This window comes from Rattus norvegicus, chromosome 8 (assembly GCF_036323735.1).
Source record: "Rattus norvegicus strain BN/NHsdMcwi chromosome 8, GRCr8, whole genome shotgun sequence".
Classification (NCBI taxonomy): Eukaryota; Metazoa; Chordata; class Mammalia; order Rodentia; family Muridae; genus Rattus; species Rattus norvegicus.
Window position 1 is genome coordinate 28,775,187 of NC_086026.1, and position 19,611 is coordinate 28,794,797.

General features: G+C 49.3%; 1 protein-coding gene across 10 annotated transcripts in view; it reads right to left on the minus strand.

The window, feature by feature from the left end:
- Ralgdsl3 (ral guanine nucleotide dissociation stimulator like 3) overlaps positions 1-19,611 on the minus strand; it is a 21,579-nt gene continuing 1,968 nt past the window's right edge. Inside the window, exons 5-19 of one of the 10 annotated variants that reach the window (XM_063265062.1) lie at positions 19,339-19,553; positions 14,856-14,995; positions 14,552-14,767; positions 13,483-13,586; positions 13,315-13,399; positions 9,811-9,867; positions 9,618-9,704; positions 9,373-9,405; positions 9,166-9,287; positions 8,280-8,371; positions 8,120-8,188; positions 7,942-8,027; positions 6,746-6,898; positions 6,188-6,302; positions 1-2,187 (exon numbers count right to left, since the gene is read on the minus strand). In XM_063265062.1, the coding sequence (XP_063121132.1) occupies positions 2,069-2,187; positions 6,188-6,302; positions 6,746-6,898; positions 7,942-8,027; positions 8,120-8,188; positions 8,280-8,371; positions 9,166-9,287; positions 9,373-9,405; positions 9,618-9,704; positions 9,811-9,867; positions 13,315-13,399; positions 13,483-13,586; positions 14,552-14,767; positions 14,856-14,995; positions 19,339-19,553 (1,693 nt within the window). In that variant the 3' untranslated portion in view covers positions 1-2,068. The other 9 variants (XM_063265061.1, XM_063265060.1, XM_063265059.1 and 6 more) reach the window with 9 other exon arrangements.

Genomic DNA, 19,611 nt, shown 5'->3' on the forward strand with positions numbered 1-19,611 from the left:
TTTTGTTGTGCTTCTCTTCCTTTGAATTATTTTATTAATTTTGTGTTATATGAATACACTGTAGCTGTCTTCAGACACACCAGCAGGGGGCATTGGATCCCATTACAGATGGTTGTGAGTCATCTCTCTAGCCCCTCCCTGGTTTGGTTTTCTTTGTGTAGCCCTGGCTATACTTGGAGTCGCCTCTGCCTCCTGGGTGCTGGGGTCAAAGGTATGTTCTTTTTGGCACTAAGACAAACCCAAATAATAGCAGGGAGAAGTAGCAATTTATTTCTGACATTACACCCATTACTCTCTGAGCCATTACTGTCTACCAGAAAGTCGTCTACAGGACAGCTGGGCTCGGGGGCCCAGGTGCCTTCCCTCTTGTTGCTCAGTTATTCAGAGGACGTGACCACTCAACCATACTGTCACCTCATGTCTTCATTCTAACCGGCAGAAACCAGAAACTGTGGAAGGGGGAGACTCACCCCTCCCTTTTAAGGGTAGCCCTTGGAGCTGGGCAGTTGGTGGTGCACACTTTAATCCCAGCACTTGGGAGGCAGAGCAGGCAGGTCTCTGTGAGTCAGGGCCAGGCTGATCTACTGAGTGAGTCCCAGGACATCCAGGGGAACACACAGAGAAACCGTGTGTGTGTGTGTGTGTGTGTGTGTGTGTGTGTGTGTGTGCGCGCGTGCGTGTATGTGTTGGTGCACACGTGTACGTCAGAGGATACGTTGGTGAAGTCAGTTTTCTCCTTCCACCTTTACACAGATCCTGGAGATTGAACCCAGGTCACTGGACCCATGGAGCCAGCCTGATGGCGCCTCAACATTACTCTTTGAAACACTCTGAACTGCTTGCCTAGTGATCTCCTGGGATATGTCTCTCTCCACCTCCTAGAGTTGGGATGATAGATGTACCCCACTCTCCCCTTTTAATGTGGGTGCCGGGATCTGAATTGAGGCTCTCATGCTTGTAAAGCAAACACTTTTTCTACTGAGCCACTGTGCAGGTCCCCTGAGACAGAAGAGAACTTGATGAGACCCAGAACCCTGTCAGAGTCCAGTCTAAACCAAAGCACTGCTGCTGCTGTCTTCAAGACTGTCTTTGAGCCTCTGAGTCTCTGAGCCTCTGAGCTCACCTCACCTCTGGCTTGATTCATCTATGCTACTCTCTTTCTTTCTCTTCCTTTCTCTTCCTTTCTTTTCTTTTCTTTTCTTTCTTTCCTTCCTTCCTTCTTTTCTCTTTCTTTCTTTCTTTCTTTCTTTCTTTCTTTCCTTCTTTCTTTCTTTCCTTCCTTCTTTCTTTTTTTCTTTCTTTCGCTGGTCTGGAAGTCACACTACAGCTGAAAATGGTCTTGAGCTCAAAATCCTCCCGCCTCCCCCAGTGACAGGCACCGCCATGCCCAGTTTCTCACTGTCTGTATTTGCAAGGGATGGGTAACCTCTTCCCTCTTCCCATTTATCCACCAGGTGACAGAAAAGCAGGACAGCCCCTCCTGAAACTGCGGGGGAGGAAACCCTGAACTTCCCTTAAGATTTCCCTACCTCTCCTTAGGATTTTTTTTTTTTTGAGTGGGGTTTCATGATGTAGCCCAGGTTTGTCCTGCACTCACTATGTAGCCAAGGATGATTCTCCTGATCCCCCGTCCCAAGCACTGGGATTACGGATGTGTGTCACCACATTGTCTATGCTCTGTCCTGGGTCTCAGAGTCCTGAATGTTAGAATGTGACTGAACTGCATCTCATAGTCCAAGTCCCTTAGGACTTTTATTTTGGAAGTGCTGGGAAACCATCCAGGGTCTGGGGCTGCTGGGCAAAGGCTCTCCCACCTAAGCTGAGCGCCCTTGATTCTTCCTAGTTTTACACTCTTCCCACACATCCATGCTTTTAGAATAATGGTCAAGGGCCAAGGGAGTCAAAGAGATGGGGCTCCAATGGCCCAAAGTTGGGGGACCCCAGGGTACAGAGCAAAATGGTTTCCACTGGGGACAGAGGCTCTCCAGGGCCCCTACTTTGATGGTAGTAAAATCCAGGTTCCAAGCTGTCAGCTGTGCCTCTGGCTCAGGACAGGGAGAGCACCGCCTCAGCTTGGGGAGGCAGAGGGTGTATGTCCTGTCCCCTCCTTCCGACGAAGTAAGAAGTCACCAGGGGCAGCTGGGTTCATAGCATAGAAGACATTGGCACTGTCAGGAATCAGGAGCTCTGCATGGAAACAGGGGCTACAGTGGAAGACCTGCAAATTCTGGGGGCTCCTTGGGCAAACTTCTACCATTCAAATGGCTTCCCCCACACCCCAACCTCTCCCAAACTACTTCCCAGGCAAGCTCAGGCTGCTGGGACAATTATTCCAGATCACTTCCACAGGCCTTCCACTTGTGGAAGCTAAGGGCTTCCACACTCGACCTCGAAGGGTTCTTTGTGCAAGTGAGTAGGGCTGTGGGTTTGAATTGAGATGTTCCACACAGTCTTGGGCTCTTGAATACATGGTCTCTAGTTGGTGGCATTGCCTGGGGAGGCTTAGGAAGTATGGCTTTGTTGAAAGAAGTACATCATTGGGGACAGACTTTGGAGAGTTTAAAGCCATGTGCCATCTCAAGTAAGGACTGCTTTGTGCTTGCCATTCAAGATGTGAGCCATCAGTGTCATGGGCTTTTCTCTTTGGAACCATGAGCCCAAATAAACTTCCTTCTACAGGCTACCTTACTCATGGTGTTTATCACAGCAACAGAAAAGTAACCCATATAGTGTGTGTGTTTGTATGTATGAATATTTATATGCATAATAACACACACACACACACACACATGCACACACACAGGCACAGTTGGCACTGGACACTGAACCCAGCTTTACACATGGTAGGCACATACTGCCACTGAGCTATATTCACAGCTCTCTCTCACTAAGGGCTAGCCTTGGATATGTAAGGTGAGCAGCCTATTACTGAGCTATATCCGGAGCCCCCTTTTTTTTCTTGTGACTTTTGTTACAGTTTTTGTGACAGGGTCTTATGTAGCTTAGGCTGGCTTCCTCCTCTCTATGTAGGTGACCTTGAACTCCTGATTCTCCTGCCTTCATCTCTTGAGTGTTGGGATTACAAGGTGTCACCACCAGACCTGGTTTGTATGCTGGGACAGAGTTAGGTTTCCACAGGTGTTAACCGAGCTCTCGAGCAACTGCACTACACTCTGGACCTATTTGTATTCTTTTAAAACAGGGTCTCACTAAGTTGTCCTGGCCAACCTGTGACTCATTACAATTCTCCTGCCTCACTCTCCCAAATGCTGGGATTGCAGGTTTGAGTCACCATGCCTGCTCTAGGCTTTGAACTTGGAATTTCTTGCTCAGCCTCTTGGGTGGTTAGAATTACAGACCCTGTCACCACTCCCAACTGCCCCTGGCTCTTTTTTTCTCTTTAAGACCAGGTCATACTAAACTGTTCAGACTAGCCTTAAATTCACTCTGTAGCCCAGGCTGGCCCTGGCCTCCTAAATGCTGGGATTACAGGCCTGTGCCCCCATGCTCCGTGTGTGCATGTAAGTCTTAAATGTTGTTCCTCAGGATCCTGTGACTTTTTAGGTTTTTTGTTTGTTTTATTTTTTAAGAAAAATTTACTTTTATGTATATGAGTACACGTTCATTATCTTCAGACACACCAGAAGAGGGCACCAGATCCATTACAGATGGTTGTGAGACACCATGTGGTTGCTGGGAATTGAACTCAGGACCTCTGGAAGAGCGGTGAGTGCTCTCAAGCAATGAGCCTTCTCTCCAGCCCGGTTGTTTTTTTGTTTTTTTTTTTTAAGACAGGGCCCCCTTACTGGCCTGGAACTCATTAAGTAGGGCTGGCCAGTGAGGCTCAGGGATTCGCCTGACTCACTCTCTCTCTCTCTCTCTCTCTCTCTCTCTCTCTCTCACTGGGATTATGGATCCACAACACCACACCCAGCTTTATTGCATAGGTTCTGGGAACTCCAGCTCAGGTTCCCATGCTTGCACAGCAAATGCTCTACCAAGTGAGCCGTCACCCAGCCTTCATACATTCTCTAAGTTATTATTGTTATCCATTTTTATTTTATGTGAATGTGTGGGGCTGGAGAGATGGCTCAGTGGTTAAGAGCACTGACTGCTCTTCCAGAGGTCATGAGTTCAATTCCCGGCAACCACATGGTGGCTCACAACCATCTGTAAAGAGATCTGGTGCCCTCTTCTGGTGTATCTGAAGACAGCTACAGTGTGAATGTGTGTTTTGCCTGTGTATATGTATGCATGGAAGTATGTATGTATGTATTATGTATGTATGTAAGTATGTGTACTATGTGCATGCCTGGTGCTCACAGAGGCCAGAAGAGGGTGTTGAATCCCCAGAAACTGGTGTTATAAATGGTTGTGAGCTGCCATGTGGGGGCTGGAAACCAAACCTGAGTCCTCTGAAAGAACAGCCAGTGCTTTTAACAACTGAATCATAGCTCCAGCTCTGATTTTGATTGTTTTAATTGTGCATATATGTGTATGCATATGGCTGCAGATGCCCACAGAGGTCAGGGGGGTCAGGCCCCTGGAGCTAGAGTTACAGGTCATGAGTTACCTGAAATGGGTGCTGGAACCAAACCTGGGTCCTCTGCTAGAACAGTGTGTGCTCTTACCATTGAGCCATCCCACCAGGCTCATAAATTCTTTGCTGGTGTCTTGCTTACTTTATACCACGCTTTATAGCACCACCTCTTGCCAATTTCTGACCAAGCCTGGACTACCCTGCACTTCTGAATCCAAGATCATTTGGCCCTGTCCCAGTGCAAGTTCAAGTGACCCCAGGGCCCTCATGATGAGCCAAACAGATTCATTCTCTCTTCCAACCCCTTCAGTTGCCTGCTGGGTCAGCCTGAGGCTGAACAGCAAAACCTACAAGCTTTCTACATCTTTTCCTATCTGACCCTGGATAATATCACTGCCTCACAACCCCAGAAAGACCATCCAGTCACAGACATTTTACACACTTCATGGTACATCAACATTCTGCCTGAATTGACTTGTGGCTTTGCTAGCCCTAGTCAAGCTGGGCAGTGATGGTTGGTGCAGGTTGTAACTCAATACTAGAATGACTTCAGAGACAAACTTGGTTGGGCCCATTACCTGGGTTAGGCTAACTGAGGCAGAGGACCTGCCTGAATGTGGTGGCGTTACCAAATGGGCTGAGGTTCTACACGGCTTAACACAGTAAGAAGCCAGGTGGTGGTGGTGCAAGCCTTTAATCCCAGCACTCAGGAGACAGAGGCAGGTGGATCTCTGAGTTCTAGGCCAGCAAAAGTACACAGCAAAAGTACAGAGAATTCCAGGACAGCAAAAGCTGCACAGAGAAACCCTGTCTTGGAAAAACCAGAAAGAAAGAAAGAAAAAAAAAGCAAAAAGCAAACACGGTACAGACCCGTGGGATGGCTAAGTGGGTAAAAGTGCTCATTGCAAGCCTGACAAGCTACGTTTGAGCTCCGGGGCCCACAGGGTAGAAGGAGAGAGTGAACTCCTCAAGTTGTTGTCGGACCTCCACGTGTGCAGTGTCATGAATATACCCCACTCAAGAATGGTTTTTGTTTGTTTGTTTTTCTTTTTTAAATATTTTTAAAGATTTATTTATTAGATATGAATACACTGTAGCTGTCTTCAGACACACCGAAAGAGGGCATCGGATCTCATTACAGATGATTGTGAACCACCTTGTGGTTGCCGGAATTTGAACTCAGGACCTCTGGAAGAGCAGTCAGTGCTCTTAACCACTGAGCCATCTCTCCAGCCCTTGTTTGTTTTTCAAGACAGAGTTTTTCTGTGTAGCTCTGGCTGTCCTGGAACTTGCCCTATAGTCCAGGCTGGCCTCGAACTCGGCAACTGGCCTGCCTCTGCCTCCTGCCTCCTGAGTGCTACGATTAAAGATGCTTGCCACCAACACCTGGCCTTGCTCAAAAGTGAAATACATAAAATGTAAAAAAAAAAAAAAGAAAAAGAAAAAGAAAAAAAAAGAAAAAGAAAAGGAAGAAAAAGAAAAGAAAGAAAGTTTTTTTTGAAGGAGAAAGCAAGATGAGCCGTAGCATTGTCTCCCTCTGCTTCCCCACTGCAGGTGCGGACTGAACAGTGGCCTCAAGAGTCTGCCTCCCTGCTCCAGCCAGGATGGAGCCGAGACCCCCTAAGCCCTCAAGCTGTCTCTGCTTACCTCTGTCCCCAGGCAAGACCTGGAGGAGCTGGTAGTCCCGGGCCCAGGGCTGGGGCACATTGTGCTTCTCCAGGGCTCTTTGCACCACGCTGGGGGCTTTATCCTGACAAGTAAGCTGGAAAAGAAGAACAGGGAAGGACCTGTGAGACAGCTGGGCAGGAGACGGCTGCTCCATGCCCCACAACCTGAGCTCAGTCCCTGGCACTGGCATGGTGGGACGAGAGAACGGACTCCTGCAAGCTGTCACCTGACCTACACGTGCACACGACATAAATGTAATTTAAAAACAAATTAGAGGTCTGGAGAGATGGCTCAGCGGTTAAGAGCACTGACTGCTCTTCCAGAGGTCCTGAGTTCAATTCCCAGCAACCACATGGTGGCTCACAGTTATCTGTAATGGGATCTGATGCCCTCTTCTGGTTTCTTTAGGCAGCTACAGTGTGCTTATATATAATAAATAAAATCTTAAAAAAAAAAAAAAACAAATTAGAGAGGGAGAGGTGTTAAAGGGACAGGGTCCCAGATCTAAGGGCAAGGCCGTCCCCTCCCAGCCCTCACCAAGATGCTCCGATAGAGATTCCCATGGTTATTGTTGATGCTGACGCGGATGACGCGGGCCTCTGAAGTCTGCTGCCCAAGGAGGGGAGTTCGAGAGCTGCTCGGGGTCAAGGTCATGGGCCAGGGCCCTGGTGGCTCCATGCTCAGGGACAGCTGTAGACAGTGTGGAACAGCAGAGGCTGCAGCCTTGCTCAGCTGTGTGGTGAGAACCACGAGGTTCCCACCCCACTGTACACATCAACTGATGAACACACCCAGAGTCCTCACACACAGGAGCGGGGACCACACATTAGGGTACACGCACACGGCTGAGTACACGTCATCCCATAACACACAAACTACAGTTCTCTGTCACAGAAACAAACGGACACACATCCCACATCCACACAAAGCCAAGTTCACAGTGTGCATACATAGCTGTGCTCACAGTTGGAAACCTACCATACCCCATCAGAGAGCAGCTGAGCACCCTCGCGCACAGTCCTGTGGGTGCTTGGAGTACTTCCCTGTCGTGCGTGTGGACAGGCAAATCTAGGGGCTTGTCTTTGAAGAACTGTCAGTTGGAGCTGCTGGCACAGAACTGTCATCCCAGCTATTGGAGAGGCTGAGGTAGGAGGATCACAAACTCAAGGCTAGCCTGGGCAACTTGGTATGACCCTGTCTCAAGACAGTGAGGACCTGGGGTACGGCTCAGTGGTAACGCCCTTATGAGGTCCTCGATTGAATGCCAGTATTTTTTGTTTGCTTGTGTTGTTGAGTTGGGATGTCACAGAGCATAACCTTATAATGTAGCCAAGGATGGCTTTGAACACCTGATCCTCTCATCTCCATCCCAACTACTGAGATTACAGGCCTGTGCTACATTTAGCTGGAGTACTACTTATTAGGAAATAGAGGTGGTAGGGATCGTACCTGATGTGCCTACAGATAGGGGAGAATCCAAGTCAGATTGAGGAGAAGCCAGAATGGTAGGTAGGTGATTGCTCATTGGCCACTGAGATGCTCTCAGATAAAACAGCAGAGAACAGTCAGTCTCTGGGATACATACCTTCAGTGCTATACATGCATGCACACGTGCACCCACACATGTGTGCACATACTCCCACACACACCCACACACACATGCACGCACACATACACACATTCTGAGCCTTGGGTGCCCCAGTCCTTAACACATTCACAGATTATTGTCGTACCTTGGTGCTGGGGCTCTGAGGCCCTGGTGAAGCTGGAGGACTGCCAGGAGGAGGGTCTTGGCTTCTAGGACTGGCTGGGGGAGACCCTGGAGACACACTGGTGAGAACAGACTTCAGAATGAGAGGCCTGGCCTCTTTTGTCCTGGTGACTCTAGTCCCTTCTGCCTTGGATACTGACCTGGAGGTAGGTGAGGGTGGATCCCCGGGACTCCCGCCAGGAGACTGGTTCTTCTCCCGGGACAGCTTCCTAGAGTAAGGACAGGGGTGTCTTACCTCCAGGACTGGATAGCCCTAATCTACCCACATGGCTTTCCGTACACATCCCCACACTCACGCACTGAGACGCTTTGTCAGGCTGATGCGTCGCCGGATACGAGGGGAGCTGGGACAGGAGGCAGCTGGTGGCTCAATAACACGGGAGACTCGGTAGCTAGAGAGGTTTAGCATGTGAGGGGTGTTGGAGCAGGAAGCAGAAGAGCTAACAGAATGAGTTGTGAACCATGTTGGGGGTGGGGAGGGAAGAGGGGTTAGAGCCCAGGTCAAGGTCAGGATACAAATGGGAATCACTGGGGTATCAGGGTTCGTTACAGATGAGGTGAACTGTTTAGTTAGTGGGGTGCACAGCACTCACAGGGTGAGATTAGCTAGGGGTGAAGCTCATACATACGGTGCTTGGCTAGAGTCCTCTAGTGAGGAGCTGTGGCCATGGCTTAGAGGTGTAGCCCCTGCCTAGAGTGCCCCAGTAAATGGCTGGGGCCATGGCTTAGAGGTGTAGCACAGACCTAGCATGTGTGTGACACTGTAAGAGCTAAACAAAGCAGACAGTCCAGAGAGATCTGGGCCAACTCTAAAGTTCAGGGCCAGGTAATTCAGAGGACCAACCGTAAAGGTCATGGGCTGGAAGAGTGGGTGGGCGGAAGTGACAGGCTGGCTGAGTTGGATGCCGAGAGAGCGCTAAAGCTAGTGTCAGATCCTCAGACTAGGACTTAGTGATCAAGGCCGCAGACTTGGATGACAGGATCAGAACAGTTGGGACAATTGAGCTGAATGGCTAACCGAACATTAAGGGCTAAAACCAGAGTGTAGGATGGGGCGGATTTTGGGTTGGAGGAGGGTGATGGCCTTCGGGTAGCAGACCCCTGTCTTCAGGATGGGGTCTGGAACATTTCTGGAGGGGAAGGAGGGTGGGGTGAATGTATGAGGTGGACTTGGTTGGGTGGTCACCTCTGCTCCTCGCTGAGCTGGCGCTGGGCACGAAGGGCAGCCAGGATTGGCGGGCGGGGGCTCAGGCTGTAGTGCTGGCATCGATGCTGTAGCTGCTGGATTCGGGCCAGGATCTCCCACTCCTGAGGGGGTGTCTCCTGAGAACCTGTCACAACCTGCCTGCCACCCGTGGGGCATCTCACCAACCCCCACTACCCACCCACTTACCTTCCTCCTCTTTTCAAAGTTGATGAGATTTCCCTGAGGGGGCAAAGCTGGCTTGAGCTATAGCATCCAGGGTCAAGGGTCAAGGGTCAAAAGTCAAGTTCAAGAGCTATGATGGCACAAGCCTCTATGGTATGTGGGGGTGGAGGGAAGTATGAGTTCAAGCTAGATCAAAGCTGAATGAATGAAGGACTGTTGGGCTGTGGGTAATAGAGCAGGGGTCAAGAGTCAAGGGTAGGAGGTCAAACCTTCAACATATCTGGTAAGGCTGTATCCAGCATAACCAAGTCTGTGAGAAAGGTGCCAAGGTAGGGGACAGGACCTGGGGGCAGTTTCTGCAATCCCAAAAGCTTCAGTTACTCATGGGCATCACTGACCCCATGCCAACTCCCCAAGAGTCCCCCTTCCACCCCCGTCCCCATCCTGAACCATATTGCTTACTGACGGCAGACTTCCTGGGGAGCAGTCATCACCTTGGGGTCCCTCAGTGGTCTCTTCCTGAGAGGAAGGGAAAGACTACCTCTGAGACCCACCTGTGACACTTCTCACAGAGGCACACATACTGAAGTCCCGTTCAAATGTCACACGCTGGGGGCAGGGAAGCTGGCTCGGTGAGGGAGGGGGCTGTTGCCAAGGCTGACAACTGAGTAGGATCTCCAGGATCCACCTTGAGAGGATCGATCTGACTGACATCCACACAAAGAAATAAGTGTGATTTAACGCTCCTTTTTAAATCACAAGCCAGGGGCTGGGGCTGTAGTTGGGAGCACTGTGCATCCCATCCCAAGCAGTGCAGAAACTGGCTGTGTCAGCATATCCCTGTCATCCCAGCACGCCACACAGAGGCAGGAAGATCAGGCGCTCAAGGTCATCCTGTCCCTGCAGGAGACCCTGCCTTCAAACAAGAGAACATCACAGATAGGCTATTAACGCCAAACGGTGTGGAGTTATCCTACAGATGGCTAAAGCTGGAAGCCAGCGCAAGACCAGAGTGGATGGGAAGATGTTTGCCCCCAGTCTACTTAGAACTGGATAACTGGGGATCTCTGGGAGGACCCTGAGCTCACGTCTGTGTACTTTTCAGACAGCAAGAAGGTCTGTTCTGTCCCCATCTAGACTGGAGTCCCCTGCGAGAACAGGGATGTGTTTGGTTTTTGGTGGGTCAGAAATGGCGGCTGGCATGCAGGAGGTTTGCTTTCTGCCCCTTGAAGCCTCCTCACTCTCACTAGAAGGTTTTGGTTTGTTTGATTTTTGGGGGTTGGGGGTGGTGGTGGTGGTGTGTATGCAGTACCTCAGGCGGCCAGAAGAGGGCATCAGATCCCCACATGCTTAGTCACAGGTAGCTGTGAACACTGGAAACAAACTCAAAGGCTGCAAGTGTTCTTGACCACTAACCGTCTCTCTGGTTCCCCGGATTTTTGTTTTGATTTTGTTTTCTCCTAATTTTGTTTTGAGACAAGGTCTAAATGTAGCCCAGGCTGTTTGCAAATATGGAATCCTCCTGCCTCTGTTCCTGAGTGGTATGCAGAGAAGGGCCACCTACTTACTTCCTTCTATCCCTAACAAGATTCTTTTCTTCTCTTTCTCCCTCTCCCTCTCCCTCCCCCTCTTTCCTTTTTGCTTTATTTATGAGACAGGGTCTCATGTAGCCCTGGCTGACCTCAAAGTCTCTTTGTAGCACAGAGTAATTTTGAACTCTTGATCTTCCTGCCTCTGCCTCCTGACTGCTAGGGTGGCAGGTGTGCACAGCTCCCTCATTTTTTGGTTTGGTTTGGTTTTGTCTTGTTTGTCCAAGTCGGGGTTTCTCAGTATAGCCCTGGCTGTCCTGCAACTTGGTCTGTAGACCAGGCTGGCCTGGAACTCAGAGATCCACCTGCCTCTGCCTCCCAAGCGCTGGGATTAAAGGTGTCCACCATTACCACGGGGCTCCAGCTTCACCCACTGTATACAGTGCTGGAGATGGAGTCTAGGGCTTCATCATGTTGCGTAAGCCTCTGCCAACTGAGCCCCAGCCCCAGCCCCACGTGGTATTTACTGAATACCGACTGTGCCGTCATGCGCTGTTTTGAGTGCTAACTAGCCAAGGGTGACCAAATGAGACAAACTCTGACCATTAACGAGGGAAAGATGGGATAGCCAGGATAACTCAGTCGGGGAAAGCAGAAACAAGGGACACTGGGTACACAAGGGGACTGTGAAGGTGATGAGGTGGGAGGCTTCTTGAAGGTGGAGTCATTGGGAGAGACCTGCAGGAGGTGAGTGGGTAAAACACACACCTATCTTAAGGGAGACAGAATATTCCAGACCCAGAAATCAGGCCCCATGATCACCTGCACAGAATTCACACTGAGGACAAGCTCCTGACCCTAATCACACCCAACTCCTGCTACAGTAAGTCGGACATACTGGCCCACATTCAAAACCCTGCTTATCAAGGAAATTCCCAAGACATGGCTCCTTTCCCTCCTCGGCTATAACTGTATCCTTAGGGAGTCATTTCCTCTGAGCGTCTTGCTTTTCTCCATTCATTACTGAATGAAGAAATAAGGCTGTGAGTAGGGAGAACAAGCAGGAGGAAGGAGAACTGAGCCCACTATAAACAAGAAAGGAAGGATGCTTCCAGAATAAGATGCTTCCCCTCCACTGGCTCCGAGTCTCCTAAGCCATAGCTAGCCTGGAGCTTGCAATGTAGACCAAGCTGGTCTTGAACTCACAGAGATCCACCTGCCTCAGCGTCCCAAGAGCTGAGATTAAGATATGTGCTACCGGGCCCTGCTTTATGAATTGTTTTGTTTGTTTTGAGACGAGATCCCTTGATCTCACTATGTAAACAAAACTATCCTTGAACAACTGATCCTCCGAATGCAGGGCTTAGAGTCTACATCACCATCCCTGAATCCTACCGACTTCACATCTATGACTAAGCCACATTCCCAGTACTGTGTGTGTGTGTGTGTGTGTGTGTGTGTGTGTGTGTGTGTGTGTGTGTTAAGCCAGAGGTCAACATCAAGTATCCTGGGGCTGGAGAGATGGCTCAGTGGTTAAGAGCATTTGATGTTCTTGGACATGACCTGGGTTTGATTTTCTAGCATCCACATTCACAACCATGTATAACCCCAGTTCTAGGGGATCTGATGCCCTGCTTTTATCTCTGTAGGTGCCATGAATGTACATGGTACACACAAATACCTGGAGGCAAACAGTCATACACATTAAATAAATAAATACATAGGTAAATCAATGAATAACAGGGCTGGAGAAGTGGCTCAGTGGTGAAGAGCATTGACTGCTCTTCCAGAGGACCTGAGTTCAAATCCCAGCAACCACATGGTGGCTCACAACCATCTGTAATGAGATCTGATGCCCTCTTCTGGTGTGTCTGAAGTCAGCTACAGTGTACTTATGTATAATAAATAAATACATCTTTTTTTTTTAAAAAGTAAATGAATAACAGATACCAAGCATTCCCTATACTAATCTTTGTATTTTTGAGCTAGGGTCCCTCGCTTACCCTGGAGTTTGATGCGTTGGGCTAGGTTTCTCGAGTCCCGCTGTGTCTGCCTCCCTGGCTGCTGGGACTCCAGGTCTCCCAGACAGCTTTTACCGGCTTCAGAGCTCACTTTACCAACCGAGCCCTCCCCCATTTCCCATTTCCATACTCTTGGGATATTTTGAGACAGAGTCTCCCATGGTTCCATGCTGGTCTTGGTTTTTTTTGTTTTTTTCCGGAGCTGAGAACCGAACCCAAGGCCTTGTGTTTGCTAGGCAAGCGCTCTACCACTGAGCTAAATCCCCAACCCTGCTGGTCTTGTTATATAGCCCTAGCTAGCCTGCAGGTTGCTGTGTAGACCAGGCTGACCCTGAATTCACAGCGATCCTCCTGCCTTAGCCTTCCAAGGGTTGGGGTTACAAGCACGACTCCCTTGAATTTGGGGTTCCCAATACCTGGGAAAGAATCGCTCGGCTGCTGAGATGGTTATCCTCATCAGAAAAAATCTGCGACAGTTTCCTGAAAACAGACAGTGGTTCCCTGTGGGGGTGGAGAGGGGCGTGGTCAGGGTCAGCAGAGGGGACAACCAGGATGGGGTACACTGCGCATGGCACCTGACTCACCTGCTCACAGCTCCCCAGCTGCGCTTGAGCCTGTAGATAGGGTTAGACTGCAGGGCGGACAGGATCGCTCGTAGGGAAGAGAAATTTCGTAGTTCCCGGCACCGCTAGGATTAAGAGGGAAGGAGGCGCTCTGGTCAACAGCCTCACTCCACTGCGCTCTCCCACTCACAGCTGCTTTGATACAGTGACTTGGTAGTTACACATCAGAGGTTGATCTCAAACTCTCCATCCTCCTGCCTCCACCTCCCCAGGGCTGTGATTGACAGGTATGTGTCACTACACCCAGCTCGCGGTTGGGATTTCTGATACCAGGTCAGACTCCAGGTCTCACCTGTCAAGTAACTAAACACATAAACCGCGATGTTGCCTTTGATTTTCGGGAGCTCCCCCACCCCACCCCACCCCACCCCGACCTCTTAGCTGAACTTGGCTACTCCCTTCTCTCTTTCTCCAACCCTATACAGGTACACTGCAGCTGTCTTCAGACACACCAGAAGAGGGCATCAGATCCCATTACAGATGGTTGTGAGCCACCATGTGGTTGCTGGGATTTGAACTCAAGACCTCTGGAAAAGCAGTTAGTGCTCTTTTTTTTTTAAAGATTTATTCATTTATTATATATAAGTACACTGTAGCTGTCTCAGACACACCAGAAGAGGGCATCGGATCTCTTTACAGATGGTTGTGGGCCACCATGTGGTTGCTGGGAATTGAACTCATGACCTCTGGAAGAGCAGTCAGTGCTCTTTTTTTTTTTTAATTTTTTTAAGATTTATTTATTTGTAAGTACATTGTAGCTGTCTTCAGACCAGAAGAGGGCATCAGATCTCACTACAGATGGTTGTGAGCCACCATGTGATTTCTGGGATTTGAACTCAGGACCTCTGGAAGAGCAGTCAGTGCTCTTAACCACTGAGCCATCTCTCCAGCCCACCCCTATTTTTTCAGGCACACCCACTTCCGGTCTCTGATCCTCAGCCCCACCAATCTTGTGTCCTATAATGCTAGGTTACTCTCTCAGTCTCACCCAAGATTTGCTGCTGGACCCCACCCGAGCCCCGACGCACACCTGGGCGATGCGAATCCATTTTTCAATGCGTTGTGCCCTCTGCGAGGCCGCCAGGCCGGGCGCAGCGAGCACCGAGCCCAGCACACAGCCGGTCACCGCATTGAACTGGGCCACGGTGGCGCGCACTGTGGGAGAGATGCCGGCAGCTCCCGGCCGGTCGCGCTGAGACCACATGGAACCCAGGCACTCGCAGGACCGCACTCGCAGGAAGAGCTCCTGGGTAGGGGAGAATGACGGTGGGATGCATGCTCATCATCCAGGCCTCCTCCTGCCCTCCCACCCTGCCGCTGGCTGGGTTCCCCACCACATCCATAAGAGTCAGCTGCTCCGCCACTTCATCCACGCTAAAGTCCAGGAGCTCTGGGCCTTCTGACCTGAGGCCTTCCTCTTCCGAGTAATCCTCTGCAAACTCTGATCTGGGAGACTGGGCAGCCCAGGGAGGGCCTGAGAAATAGATACAATTGTTTCAAACTCACTTTGCAGTTGAAAAGGATGGCTCAGCGGTATGGAGCACTCCACTGCTCTTCCGAAGGCTTGGGTTAGATTCCCAGAACACACGTGGCAGCTAACCACAGTCTACGCTTCTAGTCTCAGGGAATCCAATGCTCCCTGTGGTCTCTCTGGGCATCATACATACATGGGATGTGCTGACATATGCACAGGCAAAACACTCATACACATATGCAAAGTAAATGGAGAGAAGGGAAATATAGAAGGAAGAAAGAGAAAAAACTTCCAAATTTATCCAGGTGTGTTGAGGCCGGTCTTTGATCCCGGCACTTGGGAGACTTTGTGGAGAGGACATTTAGCAGAAAGATTGCCATGAGTTCGAAGCCAGCCTCAGCTACACAGTGAGTTTCTGACTAGTCTGAGCTACAGAGTGAGACCCTGTCTAAGGGGTTGGGGGTGGGGTTGGAGGGGAGGCAGTGGGAGGAGGGGTGGTTGCTGGTGAGATGGCTCAGTGGTTAAAGGAGATTACTGTCAAAGGGGAGAAAAAAAATCCAGAGAGTTGTCTTCTGATTTACACACACACACACACACACACACACACACACACACACACACACTCCACACACTGTGAGGTGAAGGAGCCCCCCATACAAAAGATTTAAAATGATGGCAGGAAAAGGAAACTTCTTGGTAATCAATTAAGGAGAGAAAAGACTTTGTCAGCAGGCGGAGCTAAGTGGGTGGGCTGCAGGGAAGAGCACAGCCACTTGGGCCACTTAGGCTCAGGATTAAAGGATAAACAAAGGATTTAGGGACACAGATTCAGATCAGGATGAGATCAACATCAAGGCTTGGGAGGGGGGTGGACTGTAGCAACTAACCAGTCAGTTAGCTAATCCAAATTGTCCTGACTTCTGGGGACAAAGCCCATAGGAGCCTTGGTTCCTGCGCTCACAGGATGCATGAAAGCCAGGAATCAACCATGAATGATGTGCAGAAAAATAAAGCAGCCTCAGAGGCTCAGGGTGTGAGAGTCACTTTGAAGAGAAGTGGCCTTTCTCCCTCTCTTCTCTCTCTCTCTCTCTCTCTCTCTCTCTTTTTAATTTTTTGATATGTAATTTCTTTCTGTTTATATGAGTACACTATCGCTGTCTTCAGACACACCAGAAGAGGGCATCAGATCTCATTACAGATGGTCAGGAGCCACCCTGTGGTTGCTGGGAATTGAACTCGGGACCTCTGGAAGAGCAGACAGTGATCTTAACCACTGAGCCATCTCTCCAGCCCCTCCCTTCCTCCCTCCCTCCCTCCCTCCCTCCCTCCCTCCCTCTCTTCCTTCCTTCCTTCCTTCCTTCCTTCCTCCCTCCCTCCCTCCCTCCCTTCCTTCCTTTCTTCCTTCCTTCCTTCCTTCCTGGTATGTTGCCTTTAATCCCAGCACTTAGGAAGCAGAGGAAGGCAGCTATCTTGAGTTCAGTTCCAGTTTGCACCACATATCAAGTTCCAGGCCAGCTAGAGCGCCACAGTGAGACACTGTCTCGAGACGAAACAAAACACCGCCCCCCCCCCCAGCAAAAAAAATCTAGAACTTTATTTAGGTTTATTGAGATGGCTTATTAGCACATGGAGCTATAGTATGCCCCCTAAATAGATAAATAGATAAATAAATAAATACCTGAATGAATAAAACTGCACTTGTCCTTTGTGTGTACGCAAATGTCAAGAGTCTGTCCTTTCCTTTCATTATGCGATCCAGACATCAAACTCAGACTACCAGAATTGTCAGCAAACCCCTTTCTGTCAAGCTCTCTTACCAGCCCCAAAAGTGACACTTCAAATGGGGTTTGTAAATATTTTTTTCTATCCTCAACTTTATTTTCAGACAGGGTGTCATCATGTAGTCCTGGTGGCCTGGAGTTCACTGTGTAGAACAGGCTAGCCTCTAGCTTACAATCAAAGGAGTTCACTGTGTAGAACAGGCTAGCCTCTAGCTTACAATCAAAGGAGTTCACTGTGTAGAACAGGCTAGCCTCTAGCTTACAATCAAATCTTCCTATTTTAGAGTTTGAGGCACCTTGGTACCTATAACACGGTATTAATATGGCATTTTGGCATATACTCCACTACACCTGGTAGATATGTAAAAAGTTAAATTTAAGGGGAAATTTGCCTGGATTGTGCAGGGCTAGGCAGGTTCCATCCCCCAGCATCACAAGCAAACAAACATTAAAAAGAAAAAACAAAACGGGAAACAGCTGGGTGGTGGTGCACATCTTTAACCCCAGCCCTCAGGAGCTGGGGCATAGCTCAGTGCGTAGAGTGCTTGCCTAGCATGGAGGAGACCCTGAGTTCAGTCCCTTGCACTGCACAAACCACACATTTGTTCAAGGTCATCCTCTTAGAGGTGTGGTCAACATGAGGTCCATAGCAAGACCCTGTCTCAAAAAATAAAACAAACTGGACCTAGGCCCCCTACACATTTGTAGCAGATGTGCAGCTTGGTCTTCATGTGGTCCCCTAACAACTGGAGCAGGGGCTGTCTCTGACTCTGTTGCCTGCCATTGGATCCCCTTCTCCCACCTGGGCTTTTTTGCTTAGTCCTGCTGGGACTAGCTGCCCCAGGGTAGGGTGGTACCCAAGGCGGGGGTTGGGGGCCTTCCCCTTCTCTAAGAACAAGGTGAGTGGGGTAGTGGGGAGAGGAATTTGTAAAGGCGGGACTAGGAGAAGGGTTTGTAATCGGGATGTAAAGTGAATAAAAAATATATTATTGAGAAAAAATAAGAAAATAAATAAAACAAAATAATGACTATAGCTGTGTGTAATGCCAGGTCCAGGGGATCCAATGTCTTCTTTTGCCCCACTACTGGCTGGCACTACAAGCACATCGTGCACTTAAAGCAGGAAAACGCCTCAAACACACGAAGTATAAACAAACAAATCAATTAAAAACAAAGTAACAACAAAAGCTGCAATAGTAGCAAAAGTAATACCAGGTATGGTGGAGCTTGTAACCCTAGCCCTGGGGAGGTAGAGGCAGGAAGATCAAAGTTCAAGGTTATCTTTGGCTACAAATTGAGGCCAGCCTGCGCTACATGAGAGCCTGTCTTGAAAAATAAAAACAACACTTAATAAAATAATAAGATTGGTCCAATGGGCCAGTCATTAAAAACATGGAACTCATATAAAGGTAGAAGGAGAGAGAGAACAGATTCCAAGACCTTCTCTGGCAAGCAAGAATCCACATACCTGTGTCACATACACAGTAACAATAAATACAAATTAAAATGCCAACACACTTGGCCAGCCCTTACTGCTCACTGACTTAGTTAGATTTCCAGGAGGGTGGGAACCCTAGCCCACCATTTGGAGGCCGGAGCTAGTGGTTCAACTCCAATGGTTAAGAAGCAGACACACGGGGCTGGGGATTTAGCTCAGTGGTAGAGCGCTTACCTAGGAAGCACAAGGCCCTGGGTTCGGTCCCCAGCTCCGAAAAAAAGAACCAAAAAAAAAAAAAAAAAAAGAAGCAGACACACGACCACTCCCATTTAAGGGAACTGGTCTCTGAGAGGCAAAGTAACCAACAAACAGCAGGCCTGGGATTTGAACCCAGGTTGCCATTCTTGGCTAGGCAAGCATTAGGTCTCTAAGTGACATTCCAAATCAGAGAACAGAGGATCTCTGCATGCAGGAGGACACTAGGCAACTGCTAATTCTTTGGCTAAAGGTGTGATCAAGTGGAGAAAATAAGGCTCATCTATGGGGCTAGAGAAATGGCTCGGTGGGTTACATGTTTGCCCATGCAAGTGTGAGGACCTGAGTTCAGATCCCCAACACCCACAAACAGCTGGGCACAGTTTAACATTTGCAAGTCAAACTCTGTGAAGCTGGAGGCTCAACGGCCAGCCAGTCTCACCAAATGGGTGAGTTCCAGGATCAAGAAGAGACCTTGTCTCCAGAGGTAAGAGACAGCAATAGAGGAAGACACCTAGCATCATTCTCTGACTTCCACATTCATGTACACATGTGTGCATGTGCACCCACACACATGAACACATACATAGACCACACACATACACACACACACACACACACACACACACACACAAAGGAAGGAAGGAAGGAAGAAAGGAAGGAAGGAAGGAACCAACAAACTAAAGGATGAAGGGAAGAGAGTTTTCTTCAAGAGCTGGGGTGACTCAGGGGTATAGTGTTTGCCTAGAATGCACAAAGGTTCATTTCCAAGCACTAAACTAAATAAATAAAATGTCTTCAGGGCCTGTCATTTGGAGCTGAGTAGGTAGTATTGTCTCGGAATATCACCGGCCTTGATCGCTCCTTACCTGCCCAAGCCAGTCGCTGCTCCCCCTCTGTCTGCTCTTCCTTAGCCTCCTTCAAGAAATCTTCTAGAAGTTTCTCTGCTTCCCTGACTTCTGCCCCTCCTGGGGCTGCCCAGCCCAGAAAGATTCGGACATCACCCAGGTTCTGATGATCAGGGGGATCCCGGAAGTCCTGAGGATGATCTCGCAGCCAAGATCCCAGTACCGAAACTACAGCCCTGGACAGAGAGGGGTATGTGACTCAAAACTAAGCCCAAGGATCTAGACCTTCCCAAC